Raw genomic sequence first — 18,984 nt, 5'->3', positions numbered from 1 at the left:
CAGGATCAGCCACTCTAAAACTACAAGAGATAAATGCCAGAAGAGATATACAATGATGCTGATAATTTCTTATATTTCTGTAGGCTTTCGAGTTTAGAGGGGACTTCACCATTCATTGTCTTATCACAGAAATTAAAGAGATCACTTTCAAAGAGACAGGTGAGAAAGGACTTCCTGGGGGACATGGAATGAGCAGGACCTCGGAGGACAGGGAAGGGAGTGTGAAAAGACCCAGCATGATATATAAAATGGAAGAAAGAGCATCAATCAAGGCAAGATCAAGGGAAAGTTATCAGGGAAGACTAGCATCTTTGTGTGTGGAGGGGGCAGTGGACGATAAAACATAGAAGGTAAAGTGGGGCTTGGTTAACCTGAGCTTTGAATATCGAGCTAAGACATTTGTGCAGATGTATGATTCTCTAATGCCCTTGTGCTCTGTGTTTAACCAAGGCCACCTTGAGCACATAAAAGTATAGCCTGTAATTCTGAGCTATTTACTTTGGTTACTTATTCCTAACCCTAAAGCATCTGGAGTATATAATTAGTGCCTAATACATATTGGATGAAAGGATGGGTTTTTGGGTTGTTGATGGGTGGGTGGACGGATGGATGGACGGATGGATTTTTGGATGGATGGATACATTTTTGGGTGGATGGATGGACGGATGGATGGATACATTTTTGGATGGATGAATTTTTGAATGGATGGATGGATGGATGGATGGGTTTTTGGTTGGTTGGATGGGTGGATGGATGGATGAGTTTTTGAATGGATGGGTTTGGGATGGCTAGAAGAATGAGATGAATGGATGGGGGATAGATGAATGGATGAATGGATGGGTTTTTGGATGGATGGATACGTTTTTGGATGGATGAATGGATGGATGGATGGATGGATGGATGGATGGATGGATGGGTGGGTTTTGGATGGATATGTTTTTGGATGGATAGATGGATAAGTCTTTCAATGGATGGATGGATGGATAGATGGATGGGTAGATGGATGGAGGGTTGGCTGGGTGGATGGGTAGATGTGTTGAGTGAATCAGTTGCTTCCTTTTCCATGTAAATCTTAACTCCCATCTCATGTTAGCCATCCACTTACCTTCCCCTTGGATATAGCTCTTTTAGTATTCTGGAGGAAAGCCAGCAAGTCCCAGTGACAGTTTGAGTTGTACATGTTTAGCCACTTGAAGAGGCCCATTTTAAGGACTGTTCCCAAATTTTCACAGCCTGCTGCCCAATTCTCAACTGTGCTTTTCCCAGGTTTTTAGATCACCAAGGCAAGAGTTCCTTGGTTCCATAAACTGCCTCAATGAACTGCCTCATTAAAGACATCAGCTACCCCCTGAGAATCCCTCTGCTCATGTATGCAATTTGAGAAGGTCAAGCACATCCCCTGCCCCTAATAATTTACCCAATTCCTATTCCACCAAGATGAGAGAATCCTTTCTTTGGATGAAGTTATTCTTCTAATTTATTGGATCCAATATAGGCCAGGATTTACCTTACAGCTTTTGTAGAATAAAAGGTAAAAAGGACATTGGGAAGAGGTTCAGACCCTGGATTCTTTATTCTGAGAGGGCAGTGTACTTGGAAATGTATTGAACTCAGAAAGAGGAATGGGAGTACGGCACCCACAGGCAGCTTACTTTCTTTACCAGTCTTGCAAAAATGCACCCTGGCTCCGGAAGCCATGTTTCACTGTATAGATCGTCACCGGCTACCAGGACAAACTGACTGCTGTCAACCCAGACATGGGCCCAGCACCGGGCTGGCTGAATGATGACTCTGCCCTGTAGCTTAAATGGATTAAGGTGATTTCAGCAGTGAAGCACTCCTCCAGGGCACACAGAGTGAGTGTATGGACTCCCCATGACAGCAGACTGGTGCAGGCTTCCACCGTTGGTTTGATGCCCAGTCGGTTTAAATGTGCTTGAAGCCAAGGACAGTAGGTGACTCAGATGGTCCCCAAAGTGAGTATTTATTTATTCTTTGTTATCTGAAGATTTGTCTGAGGCAGTGGTTTTTGTCCTGTGAATGCATCCTTGATACATTTATTTTTGTTTGTGCTAGGGTTGGTGCCCTAACTGCAGCAGAGCAAGCTCCCCAGAAGGCATTGAAAGAGAGTCATTGTAGAGACTGGGAAGCTGCCTTCTCTTTCTGATCTTGGAGAGCCTCCTGACGTTCTGGCCTCCTCCTTTTCTGAGCCATCCCCCTCATGAAGAGTGCTGGGAAGGGAGGGAGATTGTTCTGGGGAGGAGCTGCTGAGACCGTGGCACAATGGGGTTCTTTCATTGCAGCAAGAATTCAAAGAGAGAAGCTTCAGACAGTGTCTTTCTTAACTCAGTTTTGGGAGCCCCAGGTTTGGCTTGTGGAACTCTTGGACTCTTGTTTCCCATCACCGCTGGAGGAACAGGACTCATCCTGGGCTCTGAGTCTTCTGAACCAGCTGGGGCTTCCAGCAGCTAGGAGGTGTTCTGGGAAGCCTCGTTGCCGTGGGTTCCCTAGAGGAGCAGCCGCAGCCTGTCATTGGCTTACGCCACCACTGGCCACTCTGGCTGTGCTAAAGCGTGGTGTTTCCTTATTCACACTGACTTTATTCACCAATCAGCTAATGCCATGCTTTTCTTGGCGAGAAAGCATTGCAGCTTTATTAACACAGGGATACCCAACTGAACAAGCATTCATCTCACACATTACATCGAATTAGCGTGTACAAAATTAATATTCCTGACCTTGCTAGTGGGAAGAGCAATCAATCTAGGGGAGGTTGTCATCCCACCGTGGCCAGCCTTCTGCAGAAGTCCTGGCCATTACAGCTGCAGCCACTTTTCCTTCCCCCAGAGCCAAAGCATGCCCTTCTGGATCCTCTGGCCCTTGGGTATTCCCCTGGTTTCTGGGGAGCTCCAAAGCCCAGCAGTGATGCCTGGAAGACCCCTGGTCTCCCTGGTACCATCCAAGAATGCCATTCTTTCTTTGTCCCTAGAGGCCATGACCTCCATCATCCTAGGTAGCGTCTCTAGGTGACTCTGGGTGCCCAGGTGGATAGATGGAGAAGACTTGTGTTCCCCACTGAATTGTCACCTCCTTGGTACCATTTATAAACAGTCCTCTAGAACCCCTTTTTTTCTCCCTGCTTATTTAATAACTAGACAGCGGCCCAACATGCAATCCAATCATATTGGTACCCCCCAGTGTGTGTTTAGCTAAGCCCCCTTCACTCTATCCCACACTTCCCCCTGCCATCTCCTCTCTCTCTTTGCGCAAAAGGGAAGTCCTGCCTTCACACTGTTGCTTTGAGCCCCTCCCAGTCAAGAGCCAGGAGGGTGCACCTCCATCTTGATTTGTCATGTTCTCTGAGGGCCAGGGGGAATGTGTTTGGTTAGGGGCAATCCAGGCCTGAGATTTCTCCCTGTCTGTCTATCACTCACACCCACCAGGGCTCTGGGCCAGGTCTAGGGGCAGCTGCTTCTGAGCAGCCCATTGTGTGGGACCTCAGGACATCTGGGGATAGCTCTAGGCCCCAAATCGGGTTGCATCAGACACAGCTGATATGGCAGGCGTGGTTCTCCTGAGAAAGGGATCCCCTTGCTTCATCATAGCAAGGTGTGAAACACGTTTGTACAGCAGAGAGCCCTGTATAAGCATAACCCGGGGGCACAGTGTGTAAGGCACTTCCATGAGTCCTTTGTCAAGCAGATATTCTTGTGTCAAATGGATCAATTCATCCAGATTTTCCAGGTGTATTGAGAATAAGCTGAGATTTAGGTGAAATTTTCTGGGGACTTTGAGCTCTTTCTCTGACACAGAGGAAGGCGATTCAAGGCAGAAGCCCAGTGGACATGGGGTCTGGGCTCAGCCTGGAGGAGAACACGACCCAGCTTGGGGGCTGGGGGCTACAGGGACAGTGGCAGCCAGTTTGACAGCCAGTGTCTGAGGTGGCCGCCGCAGCCAGCACCGTGCTGCAGGGCATCTGGCTCCGAACCCCACCCCTGGGAGTGGGGCACTGGGGATCTCCAGTCAGGTCCATGCAGTGGGGTGGAGAGGGACTGAATCCATGGTCCTGCCCGCTGCCTTCCTAGAATTCCTATACCAGGGGCTGGGTCCCAGGGAGGAGAGCTGTGCTTGGTCAGGAGCACTAATGCTGCAGGAGTGCATCTGACATCGTCTCTTCCTTCCTTGCCTCCTTTCCTTGCTCTCCATTTCCCTCCCTTTTTCTTCTCCTTTCTGTCTGGCTTTCTTCCTTTTCTGCAGCCCCCATTTTAAGGCTGCCCAGAGTGAGGAGAGACAGAACCCAAGCCCCAGTGGGAGCTCTCACCTCAGCAGGGCTTGGTGCTCGTCCCCCTACCTCCTCCTTTCGTGATGAGGTCAGCATGGAGGGTCTGGGAGACCCAGAGGCCTTTACAAGAGGAGGGGTGAGCCTAGGGGCCATCCCCTGTCCCTGCCTCCCAGATTCCTGACAGCAGGAGGCCTTCTGTGCTCCCATGGAGCACAGCCCCTGTGCAGTTGGTGCACCTCTATTTGCAGAGTTTCTTTAACTTGGAAAAGTCCTTTATGCCCACTCCTTATGAAATCCTTGGTTGCCTGCAAACACCTGGGAGGCGGATGTGGCCAGTTGCATCTTTCCATTCCTTCCTCCCATTTGTTGATGAAGAAACTGATGCTCACAGATGTGAAGTCAGTCATCACAGCCACAGGACTAATCCATGGCAGGGCAGAAGCTGAGACCCAGGGCCTCCCTGCCTAACATCATATTGTTTCCCAGAGAAAAAACCAATGGAGAAACAGCAGGTCCTGCCTGGCTCCACGGCTCAAGCCTGTAATCTCAGTGCTTTGGGAGGCCGACGCTGGAGGATCACTTGAGGCCAGGAGTTCTAGAGCGTGGGCAACACAGCAAGAGCCCAACTCTAAAAAAAGATTGTTTTTAATTAGCATGGTGTTGCTTACCTGTAGTTCCAGCTACTAAGGAGGCTGAGGTGGGAGGATCACTTGAGCCCAGGAGTTAGAGGCTGCAGTGAGCCATGATCACACCACTAAACTCCAGGCTGGGTGACAGAGCAGAGAATCGGCAGGTCCTCTCCAGAGTCCAGCTGCTGCCCTCCTGGACGGCTCTCCACATTGGGTTGCTATGGCTTTTGAACTGTCCCCTCCTATCTCCTCCTGCCATTTCCTTGGAGTCTGCTCTGTTGTGGGCCCAGGTGTGAGGAAGGCAGGTAAGTGGGGAGTGAGAAGTGGTCAAGATACCTTCTGCAGCACAGAAGAGGACTTCGTGCCTGCTGAGGGCTTAGGCATGTGTTGAAGTTGATTCTGGCTCTGAGGAAAGGGCAGGAGGGTCTGCAGAGACTGGTGTGCATGAGTCCTGGAGAGCCTGCTTGGGAAAACACACCCGACAGCCACCTTCCCAAGCCGTCATCCTTCCTCCATCCTCTTCGGCTAGTTAAATTATTATTATTTTTTTAAACAAAAACAAAAAGATCAACAAACAAAAAACAATAAAGCACTCTTATCCTGGCGAGGTATCTAGTGCCTGTAGTCCTAGCAACCCAGGAGGCTGAGGCGGGAGGATGGCTTGAGTCCAGGAGTTCGGGGCTGCAGTGAGCTGTGATTGCACCACTGCACTTCAGCCTGGGTAACAGAGCATAACCCTGTCTCAAAACAAAAAAAAAACAAAAAAAAAAACAAAAAACACCCTGTGTCATTTGAAAGTCTGAGTATTCAGGGAAGAAGGAGGAAAGGAGGCCCGGAGGCCCCAGCATTGGAACGGACCAATAGCGGCTCCCCTAGGTCCATCCTCTTTTACCTTGGTGGCCATCCTGAGGGCCGCTTCTGTACCAGAACTCACAGGCTCCAGGCCCTCTTTGTCATAGAGTCCTTTCCAGAAAATCACCTCTTGCATCCTTGTCTCTTCTCAAATCTCCGTTACCTGTGTTCTCTCTCTCCATTCCTACCTCCCATGCCCGTCGGTGGCCTCTCTCTCCCCTACCCCAGCCCTAGTGGATTCTTCTCTTCCTCTCCCATCTCTCTTTCTCCCCCTGTCCTCTCTCTGCTGGGCCCCCTCTTCTCTCTCTGCCCCCTTCTCAAACCCCGGATGACTTGATGGCCCCTTCCCTCTTCGGTCCTTTCTTCTCCTTTCCCTGCTTCTTCCTATCCCTCCTGGCTCTACTCTTTCCTCCATCACAGTCACAGGGCTCCTTATGGATGGATGACCAGAGGCACTCGTTGCAGAGAGGGGTATTCTTCTGGGCTATCCATAATAAGAAGACATGGGGAAAAGGAATCTATAAAAACTTTTAGCCAGCAAAGCACCTTCCCAGGGAAAACGGAGGGTTATAACTTCAGAACCTTTATTTCAGCCCAGAAAATGCTAACATTCACAGGGCATTTTACTTGGAAATTGCATTGGGGAGCGGGACACAGCCATGCTTTCTTTTCCTTTCTTTCCACCCACACCCAGTGCCCCCTCCCACCCCCGACTTGCCCATCCGTGGCCCCCGTGGTTGGAGAGTGCAGGTCCCAGCCAACACTTCCTCTTCTTTTGGGAGAGATTCCTATGCGATGAAGGTAATTCCACCTTGCCCAGAAATGAATTCCGTTATGCCCCAGCTTACTGTTTTATATTTATATGACACGTATTAATTTCTTTTTACCTAGAGGTTGAATTTAGTTAATGATGACAATAAATATTAATGAAGGAATTGGTGTCTCCAGACCCTTGATGGCCACGGTGGGCCAGCTCTCTTCTCTCCCCAGACATGATACGTTTGTCATCCCTGCATCCACGGTGTGAAAGCCACACCACTGGTGAGCTGAGGGTGGGGATGCTGGACCCTCCTGGAAGGGTAGGTGTGGATCCCCATGGGGGAATTGAGAAGGTTCTGCCTGGCTGCCCCCTCCTCATTCCGGGGACAGGGTGCTCCCTCCCATACTTCCTGTGTGGTCCCCTGACACTGGACCCAGGGTGTGGGTCTTAGGAGTTCAGGCAAATGCCCCATCTACCTCCAGTGACTCATCCTGAGGGGTTGCAGCAGAGGGCTTGGGGTCAGAACTGGTTCCTCAGTGCAAGTGTGCTGTGGAACTAGCCAGAATCCCTGTTTCCTTGTCTGCAAAATGGAGATGATTTTTCCACCTTCCTTGACCATTGAGAGGACCAGATGCAATGAATGTATGAATGTGAACACAGCTCATAAACATGCTCATATTAGGCAGGATCCGTGTTTTGTCTTTGTGTTTTTTTGTTTTTCCATCATGTGGGCTTCTAAGGTTGTTGGGCTATAGAACTTTGCAGAAAGCTTTTGTAAGTTTGGGAGCTTTTATTTCTCATCCATGTGTGTCTCTACCCAGGAGTCACATTTGGTTCTGTGCATGCCAAGTTCTTCGGTTCAGGCAGTTGTCTGAAAATGTGTCCTTGGCACTCAGCTCTTGAGAGATCGATGGCTGTCTTGCTGCTTTAAGCACACAGTCTTCATTGGTGGGGTAAGGAAAGTGAGATGTGTGTGGGGAAGCGGGTGCAGCCATTCTGCAGGAGCTCACATCTTGAAGAGAGACTCTCAACGGAGGGACTTGGGGAAGTGTGGAATGCGGGTGCCCAGTCGGCCCCTCACTTGCTAGTCCCTGATCACTCCTGTGTGCTTCTTTGCATCTTTGCAGCTGTTGGTTTGGTTTGAATGAGAACCTCCTCCTGCTCACAGTCCAGCTGCCTCCTCCATGGGAGCTGGCAGCAGAGGTTCCCATCTTATTTGCTCAAGAGAAAAGAGGGATAGAGGGATGATAATGCATTCTTTTCTTTTTCTTTCACTTTCACTTTTCCTTTTTTTTTTTTTTTTTTTTGAGACAGTGGCTCACTCTGCTGCCCAGGCTGGAGTGCAGTGACAATCCCAGCTCACTGCAGTGTCCACCTCCCAGGTTCAAGCAATTCTCGTGCCTCAACCTCTCAAGTAGCTGGGACTACAGGTACCCGCCACCATGCCTGGCTGATTTTTTGTATTTTTAGTAGAGACGGAGTTTCACCATATTGCCCAGGGTTGTCTCAATATCCTGAGCTCAGGCAGTCTCCCAGCCTCGGCCTTCCAAAGTGCTAGGATTACAGGTGTAAGCCACGACGCCTGGCCTACTTTTCCTTTTTTTTTTTTTTTTTTTTTGAGACAGAATCACTCTGTTACCTAGGCTTTAGTGCAATGATGCGATCCTAACTCGCTGCAGCCTCAGTCTCCTGGGCTGAAGCGATGTTCCTGCCTCAGCCTCCTAAGTAGTTGGGACTACAGGCACAGGCCACGATGCCCGGTTAATTTTTAAAAGAATTATAAAGATGGGGTCTTGCTGTGTTGCCCAGGCTGATCTTGAATTCCTGGGCTCAAGCATTTCTTCCACCTCGGCCTCCCAAATGCTGGGATTACAGACAAGAGCTGCCGCACCTGGCCGATAATGCATTCCTGAAGAGGGTATTTGAGTGTGGGCACAGCTTGGGCGGGCTCCAATGCAAGGAGACCACTGACTGGGGTGTCTCCTCCCGTCTTCCTTGGTGGTGGGTTCTGTCATCCTGTCTACCCCAGAGACCTTTCATCACGAAGTGGCATTGCTGAATGTGCCAATCACTCTCAGACCGAACTTGCCTAGGATGGACTTTGGGTCTCACCCCAGCACATCTGCTTTGCACTGGGACTGGCTGGACTCAGGATCCATTCAGGATGTTTTGGCAGCTATTTAGGAGGTGTGAAGCAGCCGTCTATTATATTCATTCATTCATTCATTCATCCACTAACATGTATTGAGTGGCCACTCTGGGCCGGACGGTAGGGTTGCGGCTGATATCTGGGGTGTGGGTGTGTGGGGTCTGGTCCTGACCACACAAAGCTGACAGTGTGTTGGAATATTTGGCCAAAGACAAGTGATCCCCATGGCTAAGGGGACAAAAGCTGGGGTCAAAACCCTGCTGTCCCCAAGAGCCTTTTCCCTGAGGCCCGGGGAAGGGTGGGTTCCTGCATTCTCCACTTCACTGCACCTGCCCCAGGGTTTCCAGCAGAGGAGGCAGTGCTAGAAAGTGAGGAATGATAGATCTTGGTGCATCTCAGAAGCTGAGAGGGGCTGGAGGGGAACCGGGCAAATGGTGGAGGACTCCCTTCCTTCAGGGCTGCTTTGAGGAATTTGGATCTTCTTCCAAGCCCAGTGGGAAGTTACTGAGGGTGTTATATGGGGAGGTGATATGACCAGCCCGATATTCTATATTAATCTCAGCAGCTTCTGCTTGGAGATGAGATTAAAGGGGCTGGGGCTGGAGTCAGGGAGTTGGTTGGGGATGGGGTGAGAAATGCTAGTGGCTGGACTGGGCCCATGTGGGAGGCCGCAGAGAGAAGGGGGGATGCTGTTACAACTCCATGCTGCTGGACATGACCCCCCACTCACCTCCTTGAAATGAGGCAGCAACCGTCCATTGCTCACCTACTGCATGCAAGACTAAGGATGTAAGGTTCCCTCCCTTAGAGAATTCAGGCAAGAATGCGCAGAAAGTTAAGTAGCAAGAAGGAATTTAAATACTCTTAAATACTGTTGGAGATAGTAGCGGAGTTTCCCAAGGTCATATGTGATGCATTGTTGGGTCAAATCGGTAGATGGTGCCTACTGCTGGGCTACTGAAGCCAGCCTGGTGGGGACCAGGTTCTCGACAGCCCTGCCCCATGCCCCTGTTGACTTCTCACCATCTGCACAGTAACTGGGAACACCCAGTCTTTCCTCCCCTCTTTGCCTGATCCAGGGCATTCGCTGTGCCAGCTTCCAGAGCCTTTCCTTCTATCCAGCCAGGGGCTGTGCTTGTCAAGCTCAGTCTAGAGAAGAAAGCACAGAGGAACGACTCTACTTGCTGAGTGTTGGTGAGGTTGGTGTTTGCAGAGAATGAACCAGATTTAGTGACTTTATAGCTCAGCTCTTTACCTTCTTTGAAAGGCCATAAAATGATAGACATGTAGCTGAGGAAGGACCTTACAAATATTACTCAAGTGCCCCGTATCATTTGAAGAAGGAAATAGAGGCCTAGAGAAACAAAACTCTGCACTGCACAGTGTGCGGCAACCTGCCTGGTGCCTGTGGCAGCTTGATGCATATTTGTGGAGTGCCCTTCATCCCTTAGTTCCCTCATTCCACTGGGTCCATTTCCATTTTCTAGAACATTTTTAAAGTTCAGTAATCAAGAGTATAAATATTCTTAGAGTAGTGAAATTATTGCAAAGCATGGTGGAAGGATGGGAATTTTCCCTTTATTTTTATGTATTTATTTTTGGAGATAGGGTCTTGCTCTGTTGCCCAGGCTAGAATTCAGTGGTGGGTCATGGCTCACTGCAACCTCCACCTTCCGGGTTCAAGCGATTCGCTTGCCTCAGCCTCTGGAGTAACTGGGACTACAGGCGTGTGCCACCATGTCTGGTTAATTTTTTTGTATTTTAGTAGAGATGGGGTTTTACCATGTTGCCCAAGGTGGTCTCAAACTCCTGAGCTCAGTCAGTCTGCCTGCCTTGGCTTCCCAAAGTGCTGGGATTACAAGAATGAGCCGCAGCACCCAGCCTTTCCCTTTATTTTAATGTGGAGGGGAGAACCAATGGGTAAAAGTCTTAGGCTCCACCTAAGGAAATACTTCTCACCTTCAGATTGGAAAAGAAAATGGTCATTTGAACAGGGAGTGAGGCCCACGTCACAGCCATGAGGGTGTGCGCTTGTAAGGACCCTCAGAAACCATGACATGGTCAGGAATGGGGTGTGCGGTGAGGCCAAGTCTCTCCAGGACCCAGTTCTCCTTGGCAGTAGAGCCTTTTAATTCTCCTCTGAGTTGGATCTTGTTCCACCAGGGAGGTTGAGAGGTTGGCCTTTTCTTTCCATATTAATTTCCTCCTCAGTCATCAGACTGATGACATTCTGACCCTGCTGTGTAATTTACAAAGCATATCAGAGCGTGTTGTGGGCCAGCCCAGGAGAGGAGCTGGTCACATCATTCATGGTGCATGTGTTGGGGAGGGGTGCTCCGGACGGCCTGGGCTGGGTTGCTGCTTGTGCAGTGGGGGTGGGGAAGGCTCTAGTCATGGGGAGATGCATTGCCCCTGGGTGGAAGGTGGGCTGGCAGAGCCCCTGGGTTTCCCTCTCACCTGGTAGCCTTCACCCACAGAAGACTCTTTCATGTCCACTATTGGCTCTGCTTCTTCTGGCTGCTGGTGTCCTCTTGTAGTGGCTGCTGTGGGGCCATTTCTCTCTCAGACTTAATTTCATGGGAGCTACTTAATAGGAGCAAAATCTCCAGGGTGTGGGGTTTGTATTGCAGACTGTGGCTCCAAGAGGCATCTCCAGGAAAGAAGGGGCTTTGATATCTTCACCCATCTACACAGGCCTGGGCATTTCCTTGAGTCTCAGTGGGAGGGACACCAGCCTTGGGATTTCCTCCTCTTTCTCCGTTTACAATAAAACCGTACTATGGAAACATCATATATGCATGCACCTGGTGCACTTCTGCAGACAGTGGGCTGTGTCTAGCTAAACCCAGCCTACTCTGCTCTAGCTGTTCCCCGAGAGGATTATAAGAGAGGTTGCAGACCCACCTGGATGCTCTGACCTCAGTCATACTGTGTGCCCCAGCTAGGGTAACACGCCATCCTTCAGTTTGCATAAGACTGAGTAAATTCCCAGGATGCAAGACGTTCAGTGCTGAAACCAGGACAGGTCCAGGCAAATTGGGACACTTGGTTATTCTACCTCAGCTGTTCTTCCTCCAGGCCTGCCACTCCATTGGAGTTTTGAGTCCAGATTTCTAGAATGTGCTGCACACTGAGGAAGTCTGTCGGGGGGCAGGTGAGGAAGAGTGAGATGTCTTCTTTTCTTTTTCTTTTCCTATTCTTTTCCAACACATGCATTCACAGTCTTCATTGTGGCTAGCACAGGAGCCTCCACTGGCCAGTGCTGTATTTCCCTAAGCATTTGGTCCTGGCCTGAGGAACAGAGATTTTGCTGTCTTTATTTGTCATCTGGAAGTGCATGGCCTTAAACTTGAGGTTCCCCACAGCACTTCACACTCAGCTGACCGCAGCAGGGCACTCTCTTCTGGTCATTTGTAAAGAACATCCATGGCTCCTGGACAAGACTGTTGCTTAGTAGTTGGCAAATGAGCAGAAGTATCCCCCTCCCTGCAGCTGATGTGTGTACCTGGGACAGTTCCCATCCAAGTTCACATTACATCAGTGTTGGGATTCCATGTGTCTTGGCTTAGGAATCTTGGCACTCAAAGTAGGGGGATTAGGAGCAAAAGAATCACACCTGTCCTGGAAGGAATGAGGGGGGCCTATCTGCTTGGCTTCAAGGGACTCATTTCACTGTTTTGTTTGTTTGTTTATTGTTGTTGTTGGTTTGTTTTCTGATGTGAAATGGAACAGGGGCAAATCTTTAAAGCTGGTGGAGTCAATTCCACAAACAAAGCTTCCCTTCCTTTCTTAAGAGCTTTTTGTAGAAATCAGCCTTGCAATTAGCACTGCAACGTTCCAGCCACCTAACACACTTCCCCACTGGCCTTTTGAAGCAAATAAGTATTTAGAAACTGACAGAACAAAGTCACTTTATTTCCCCTTTTCCTTTACCTTGAAATTGTTCCTAGCCACAGGGCTGGCCATGCCTCACTGTCCAAAAAACTACCCCGATTCAGTATGCAGTGGCAGATCAGTTTAGTAAGGAATAACCCAAGTCACCAAATGCAAGAGAATGAAAAAAAAAAAACAAAAAAACACCCTGTTGCATTAACGCAAGTATTCTCTGGGCTCTGCGTCTCTGGACGTGCATCTTCCAGAACCTGCAGGCACGTGGCCTGCCCTCCACCTGCGTGGGAATGCATGCTGGATTTACATCCCAGTTACATCGCTTCCAGAAAGACAGGATCTCTGTTGGATGCCCATGAAGCTTATACTGAGTAAATATTGACAAAGTAGTCTAAAGAGCAAATACTTTGACATTTGTAAGGTCCACTGGAAGGTCTTGTATATATTTATACAGCAGGAATGAGCACCGCATACCAATTTTCCTGAACTTGTTCTGACATAATTCTGCATGGAGAGTGTGTGTGCGCAGGTGGCTGAGAACGGCTGAGTGTTCACATGGGGGACAGGGCTGGGGGCTGGGTCGTAGCTGGTCAGGGTATCTTCTCTCAACTGGAATGAACCCACAGCTATCCCTGCCAGGAAACCTACCTCTAAGCTTTTCTGAGACCTGCTTTTCCAGAAGGAAGAAAGAAAAAAAAAAGCGACAAAACCTTGTTTTTCCTTTATTACAATGGACGTACTTTTCTTTTTACTTGGTAAAAATTTTATTGATGTTTTTATACTTTATATTTATTAAAGATTGAGCCTCAAAAATGTAATGAGTAAAAAATGCTTGCTTAATTTAAATTGTGAATCTGTCTGTTAAGAAATGCATTAGGGGTAGGAGAAGCATAAGACATATTAATTGACAGACAGGAACTGCTGTCTCTGAGGTTGATACAAGTAATTTATTACTTTAGAAATGAATGCCACCTCCAGAATGTGCTTCATTAATTTCAAATTTAGTTTTAATTTCAAGCTGTTGCCCCTTGAGAAGAATAAGGTGGCAAATTATGTTTGAAGAGCAGATTTTTTTTTTTTTTACTCCAAAGAAACACCACATTTTAACTATTTAATTTTACAAATACATGTACCCATCTGGGTTGCTCTGTTTTCCTGAGAGCCCAGAACATATTCTAGGTAAGATCAACACGTACTAATGCTTTTTTTTTTCTTTCTCTCCTTCTCCCTCTCTCTCTTCATTCCATCCTACCTGTCTCTTTCCCACCTGTTATCATGGCAGCCTATGTTTCCGAAGAGTTAAAGGCTGCTGCCCTGGTGGACGAAGGTTTAGACCCAGAGGAGCATACGGCAGATGGAGAGCCCTCGGCCAAGTACATGTGCCCGGAGAAGGAGCTCACCAGGGCCTGCCCCAGCTACCAGAACTCCCCGGCCGCTGAGTTTTCCTGCCACGAAATGGACAGCGAGTCACACATCAGTGAGACCAGTGACCGAATGGCTGACTTTGAAAGTGGCTCCATCAAGAATGAAGAGGAGACCAAGGAGGTCACGGTCCCACTGGAAGACACGACTGTGTCGGATAGCCTGGAGCAGATGAAGGCCGTGTACAACAACTTCCTCTCCAACTCCTACTGGTCCAACCTCAACCTCAACCTGCACCAGCCCTCCTCGGAGAAGAACAACGGCAGCAGCAGCAGCAGCAGTAGCAGCAGCAGCAGCTGTGGCAGCGGGAGCTTCGACTGGCACCAGAGCGCCATGGCTAAGACGCTGCAGCAGGTGTCGCAGAGCCGCATGCTCCCGGAACCCAGCCTCTTCAGCACCGTGCAGCTGTACCGGCAGAGCAGCAAGCTCTACGGCTCCATCTTCACGGGGGCCAGCAAGTTCCGCTGTAAGGACTGCAGCGCTGCCTACGACACACTGGTGGAGTTGACGGTGCACATGAACGAGACGGGGCATTACCGCGACGACAACCATGAGACCGATAACAACAACCCCAAGCGCTGGTCCAAGCCTCGCAAACGCTCCTTGCTGGAAATGGAAGGGAAGGAAGATGCCCAGAAGGTGCTGAAGTGCATGTACTGTGGCCACTCCTTTGAGTCCCTGCAGGATTTGAGTGTCCATATGATCAAAACAAAACACTACCAAAAAGTGCCTCTGAAGGAACCCGTCACTCCTGTCGCCGCCAAAATCATCCCTGCCACTCGGAAGAAAGTTTCCCTGGAGCTGGAGCTCCCCAGCTCCCCGGATTCCACAGGTGGAACCCCCAAAGCCACCATCTCAGACACCAACGATGCACTTCAGAAGAACTCCAACCCTTACATCACGCCAAATAATCGGTACGGCCACCAGAACGGGGCCAGCTATGCATGGCACTTTGAGGCTCGGAAGTCGCAGATCCTGAAGTGCATGGAGTGTGGGAGCTCACATGACACCCTGCAGGAGCTCACTGCCCACATGATGGTCACTGGCCACTTCATCAAGGTCACCAACTCTGCTATGAAAAAGGGGAAGCCCATTGTGGAGACGCCCGTCACACCTACCATCACAACCCTGCTGGACGAGAAGGTCCAGTCCGTGCCCCTGGCGGCCACCACCTTCACATCCCCCTCCAGTACACCTGCCAGCATCTCCCCAAAACTGAATGTGGAGGTCAAGAAGGAAGTTGACAAGGAGAAAGCGGTCACTGACGAGAAACCTAAGCAAAAGGACAAGCCTGGCGAAGAAGAGGAGAAGTGTGACATCTCTTCCAAATACCATTACTTGACTGAAAATGACTTAGAAGAGAGTCCCAAGGGGGGGCTCGATATCCTCAAATCCTTGGAAAACACAGTGACATCCGCGATCAACAAGGCCCAGAATGGCACCCCTAGCTGGGGGGGCTATCCCAGCATCCATGCCGCCTACCAACTTCCCAACATGATGAAGTTGTCCCTGGGCTCGTCCGGGAAGAGCACGCCCCTGAAACCCATGTTTGGCAACAGTGAGATTGTCTCCCCGACGAAAAACCAGACCCTGGTCTCTCCACCCAGCAGCCAGACATCCCCCATGCCCAAGACAAACTTTCATGCCATGGAGGAGCTGGTGAAAAAGGTCACTGAGAAAGTTGCCAAAGTGGAGGAGAAGATGAAGGAGCCGGATGGGAAGCTTTCCCCGCCCAAGCGGACCACTCCCTCCCCATGTAGCAGCGAAGTCGGGGAACCCATCAAGATGGAGGCATCCAGCGACGGGGGCTTCCGAAGCCAGGAGAACAGCCCCAGCCCCCCGCGGGATGGGTGCAAGGATGGGAGCCCCCTGGCTGAGCCGGTGGAGAATGGCAAGGAGCTGGTGAAGCCCCTAGCCAGCAGTTTGAGTGGCAGCACGGCCATCATCACCGACCACCCACCCGAACAGCCTTTTGTTAACCCTTTGAGCGCCCTGCAGTCAGTCATGAACATTCACCTGGGCAAGGCCGCCAAGCCCTCCCTGCCTGCCCTGGACCCCATGAGCATGCTTTTCAAGATGAGCAACAGCCTGGCGGAGAAGGCCGCCGTGGCCACCCCGCCGCCCCTGCAGTCCAAGAAGGCAGACCACCTCGACCGCTATTTCTACCACATCAACAACGACCAGCCCATAGACTTGACAAAAGGGAAGAGTGACAAAGGCTGCTCCTTGGGTTCAGTGCTTCTGTCACCCACGTCCACAGCCCCGGCAACCTCCTCATCCACGGTGACAACGGCAAAGACATCTGCCGTCGTATCATTCATGTCAAACTCGCCGCTACGCGAGAATGCCTTGTCAGATATATCCGATATGCTGAAGAACTTGACAGAGAGCCACACGTCAAAATCCTCCACTCCTTCCAGCATCTCCGAGAAGTCTGACATTGACGGGGCCACTCTGGAGGAGGCTGAGGAGTCGACGCCTGCCCAGAAGAGGAAGGGCCGCCAGTCAAACTGGAACCCCCAGCACCTCCTGATCCTCCAGGCCCAGTTTGCCGCCAGCCTCCGGCAGACCTCAGAAGGGAAGTACATCATGTCAGACCTGAGCCCCCAGGAGCGGATGCATATCTCCAGGTTCACCGGGCTGTCCATGACCACCATCAGCCACTGGCTGGCCAACGTGAAATACCAGCTTCGAAGGACAGGTGGAACAAAGTTCCTCAAAAACTTGGACACTGGCCACCCCGTCTTCTTTTGTAACGATTGTGCGTCCCAAATCAGGACTCCTTCCACGTACATCAGTCACCTAGAGTCACACTTAGGCTTCCGGCTACGGGACTTATCCAAACTGTCCACCGAACAGATTAACAGTCAGATAGCACAAACCAAGTCACCGTCAGAAAAAATGGTGACATCCTCCCCCGAGGAGGACCTGGGGACCTCCTATCAGTGCAAACTTTGCAATCGGACCTTTGCCAGCAAGCACGCTGTTAAACTTCACCTTAGCAAAACACACGGGAAATCTCCGGAAGACCACCTTCTGTATGTCTCTGAGTTAGAGAAGCAGTAGCATTTGCTTTTGATAGAAAGGACTGCAGTTTGCTTTGAGGGAAACTGTGGAAGGCACCTTCAGGCCACCTCTGACTTGTTGTTCTTGGCACATGTTCTTATTTTAACTGCAGAGAATCACTCTGGGCTGGACTGTTTTGTATAACTGTACAGTGTTTAATAGAGGTGCATAATCAGCTGTTGTTACTGGTAAAATATGAAGGTTAAAATGCAGTGGTAAGTGTTTGGAACTTTGTGTAAATGGGATTTAGTTGTGAGCATCCTCCCGATGCTTCAAGCTGCATGCATTAACAGACAGTTTAATTAAGCATTTATAACGAAATCAGGCACACTTTTTCCACGAGACATGAGTGTGCTGGCATTTCTCACCCTTTCATCTTTAGCCCTCTGAGTACTTTGAAGCACTTTTGCATTAATTTGGTTAAAAAATAAAATAAAATAATAATAATGTATGAAGCTCTGTTTTTTAAACTCCTTACCAGCTTAGTTATAATGAATAATATGAACCTCCATTTATGCAGGTCTGCAGGGGTATAACACGCCTTGAAATTTAAAAGAATATTATTTTCACATTGAAACATAGATGTATATATTGTATAGATTTCAGACTCTCTTATGAAAAAAATGTGATTGTGGTTAAATGACCTTTTTCTTGCATTTATAGCAACAGTGTTTTATGCACCTGCTATGCTCTGGGCATAAGCTGTGCCTATGTATAGTGTATATTTCTTTTTTTCTTTTTTTTAAGGTCTATGGGTTTTGTTTTTTACATGCAAACATTGTAAATTATACAGAAGATACCACAGATAGCATTTATAAAGTATACAGAAACATTATCTGAAAGCAAAGTATGATAGTTTGTTTTGCTATACAGTACATCTATATTGATAGAGGTTCATGTTTAAATTATACATATTTATTAGCATCATATTGTCATTTGTTTTGAACAGTCTGAATAAACGAGACCAGGAAAAACATCCCTGGCAGGCATCAGAACTATTTTGCACATGATTTTTAAAGGTATTTATTAGAAATCAAAGAACGCTCAAAATAAACTCAGTGCTCAAAGGGTTAAGTCTATTTGAAAAGGTTAAAAAAAAAAAGAACAACAAAAAAAAAAGAACTTGTACTGTATTTCCTAAACATTGATAAAGCCTTTAAAATGTTTGTACTGTAATACTTTGCTTAAAAGTCACGAGGCATTCTGTGATCCAACCTCTTTCACTTATTTATAAGCCCTCTTGGTTGCTATTCCATATTGTAGGATGCCTTTCTATTTCAATTGGTAACTTTCTGTTTTGTTCTTCCTAATTATTCTCCCAAGATCCCACACTGCAGCTTTATCTTTAGGCTTATGAAAGGTAACCCGTGGTTACCGGCTCTCCAAGTGATTCTGTTCTTCTCCATTTTTGGCAGTTAATTTGCAGAAGTAACTGACAGCTGACACCATATGAGAACCTTTGTATAAAATATTGGCATGTAAACAGCACAGACACCGTAACACACTCTGTGCCCTGTTTGGTTGTTGACAATGAAGCACCATTATGTGACTCTTCATATAACCCTTTTTTCTACGGCAGCATTAAAATTGTCTTTTTGCTATAATTTTGTGTTGCGTTCACAATTATGTCTGAAATGTGCTACGACTAACGAGCACATTAAAATTAAATTGTATGCGATCTGTTTATGACGGAGCTGGTTGCTGCGGCTGCCAGGTGCTGGCAGTCGGAAGCTGTGCGTAAATCAGGGGGAGTTTTAGTGAACTTTGGCGTTTGGAGAGCAGGGAGCACTTACTCAGAGGCAGCTCGAATAGGATCTGCACCGAGAATAAACATTCACAAGAAAGGAAGACATGCCTATAAGGTTAGATGCTCAGTGCAGAAGGGATATTGCCAGACCCCCAGGATCAGAGCTTCCGGTCACACCTGGTGACCTGC

The 18,984-nt window shown here is 48.7% G+C and overlaps 1 protein-coding gene across 2 annotated transcripts in view; it reads left to right on the top strand.

Annotated features, from left to right (window-relative positions):
- TSHZ3 (teashirt zinc finger homeobox 3) overlaps positions 1-18,652 on the top strand; it is a 75,797-nt gene extending 57,145 nt beyond the window's left edge. For both annotated transcript variants that reach the window (XM_063658622.1, XM_054465523.2), the window contains exon 3: positions 13,843-18,652. In XM_063658622.1, the coding sequence (XP_063514692.1) occupies positions 13,843-17,048 (3,206 nt within the window). In that variant the 3' untranslated portion in view covers positions 17,049-18,652. The remainder of the gene's footprint in view (positions 1-13,842) is intronic.
- Positions 18,653-18,984: the final 332 nt, after the last annotated feature.

Source organism: Pongo pygmaeus, chromosome 20 (assembly GCF_028885625.2).
Source record: "Pongo pygmaeus isolate AG05252 chromosome 20, NHGRI_mPonPyg2-v2.0_pri, whole genome shotgun sequence".
NCBI lineage: Eukaryota > Metazoa > Chordata > Mammalia > Primates > Hominidae > Pongo > Pongo pygmaeus.
The sequence above is the reverse complement of the archived record's forward strand: the minus strand, read 5'-3'. Positions and strand labels throughout refer to the sequence as shown.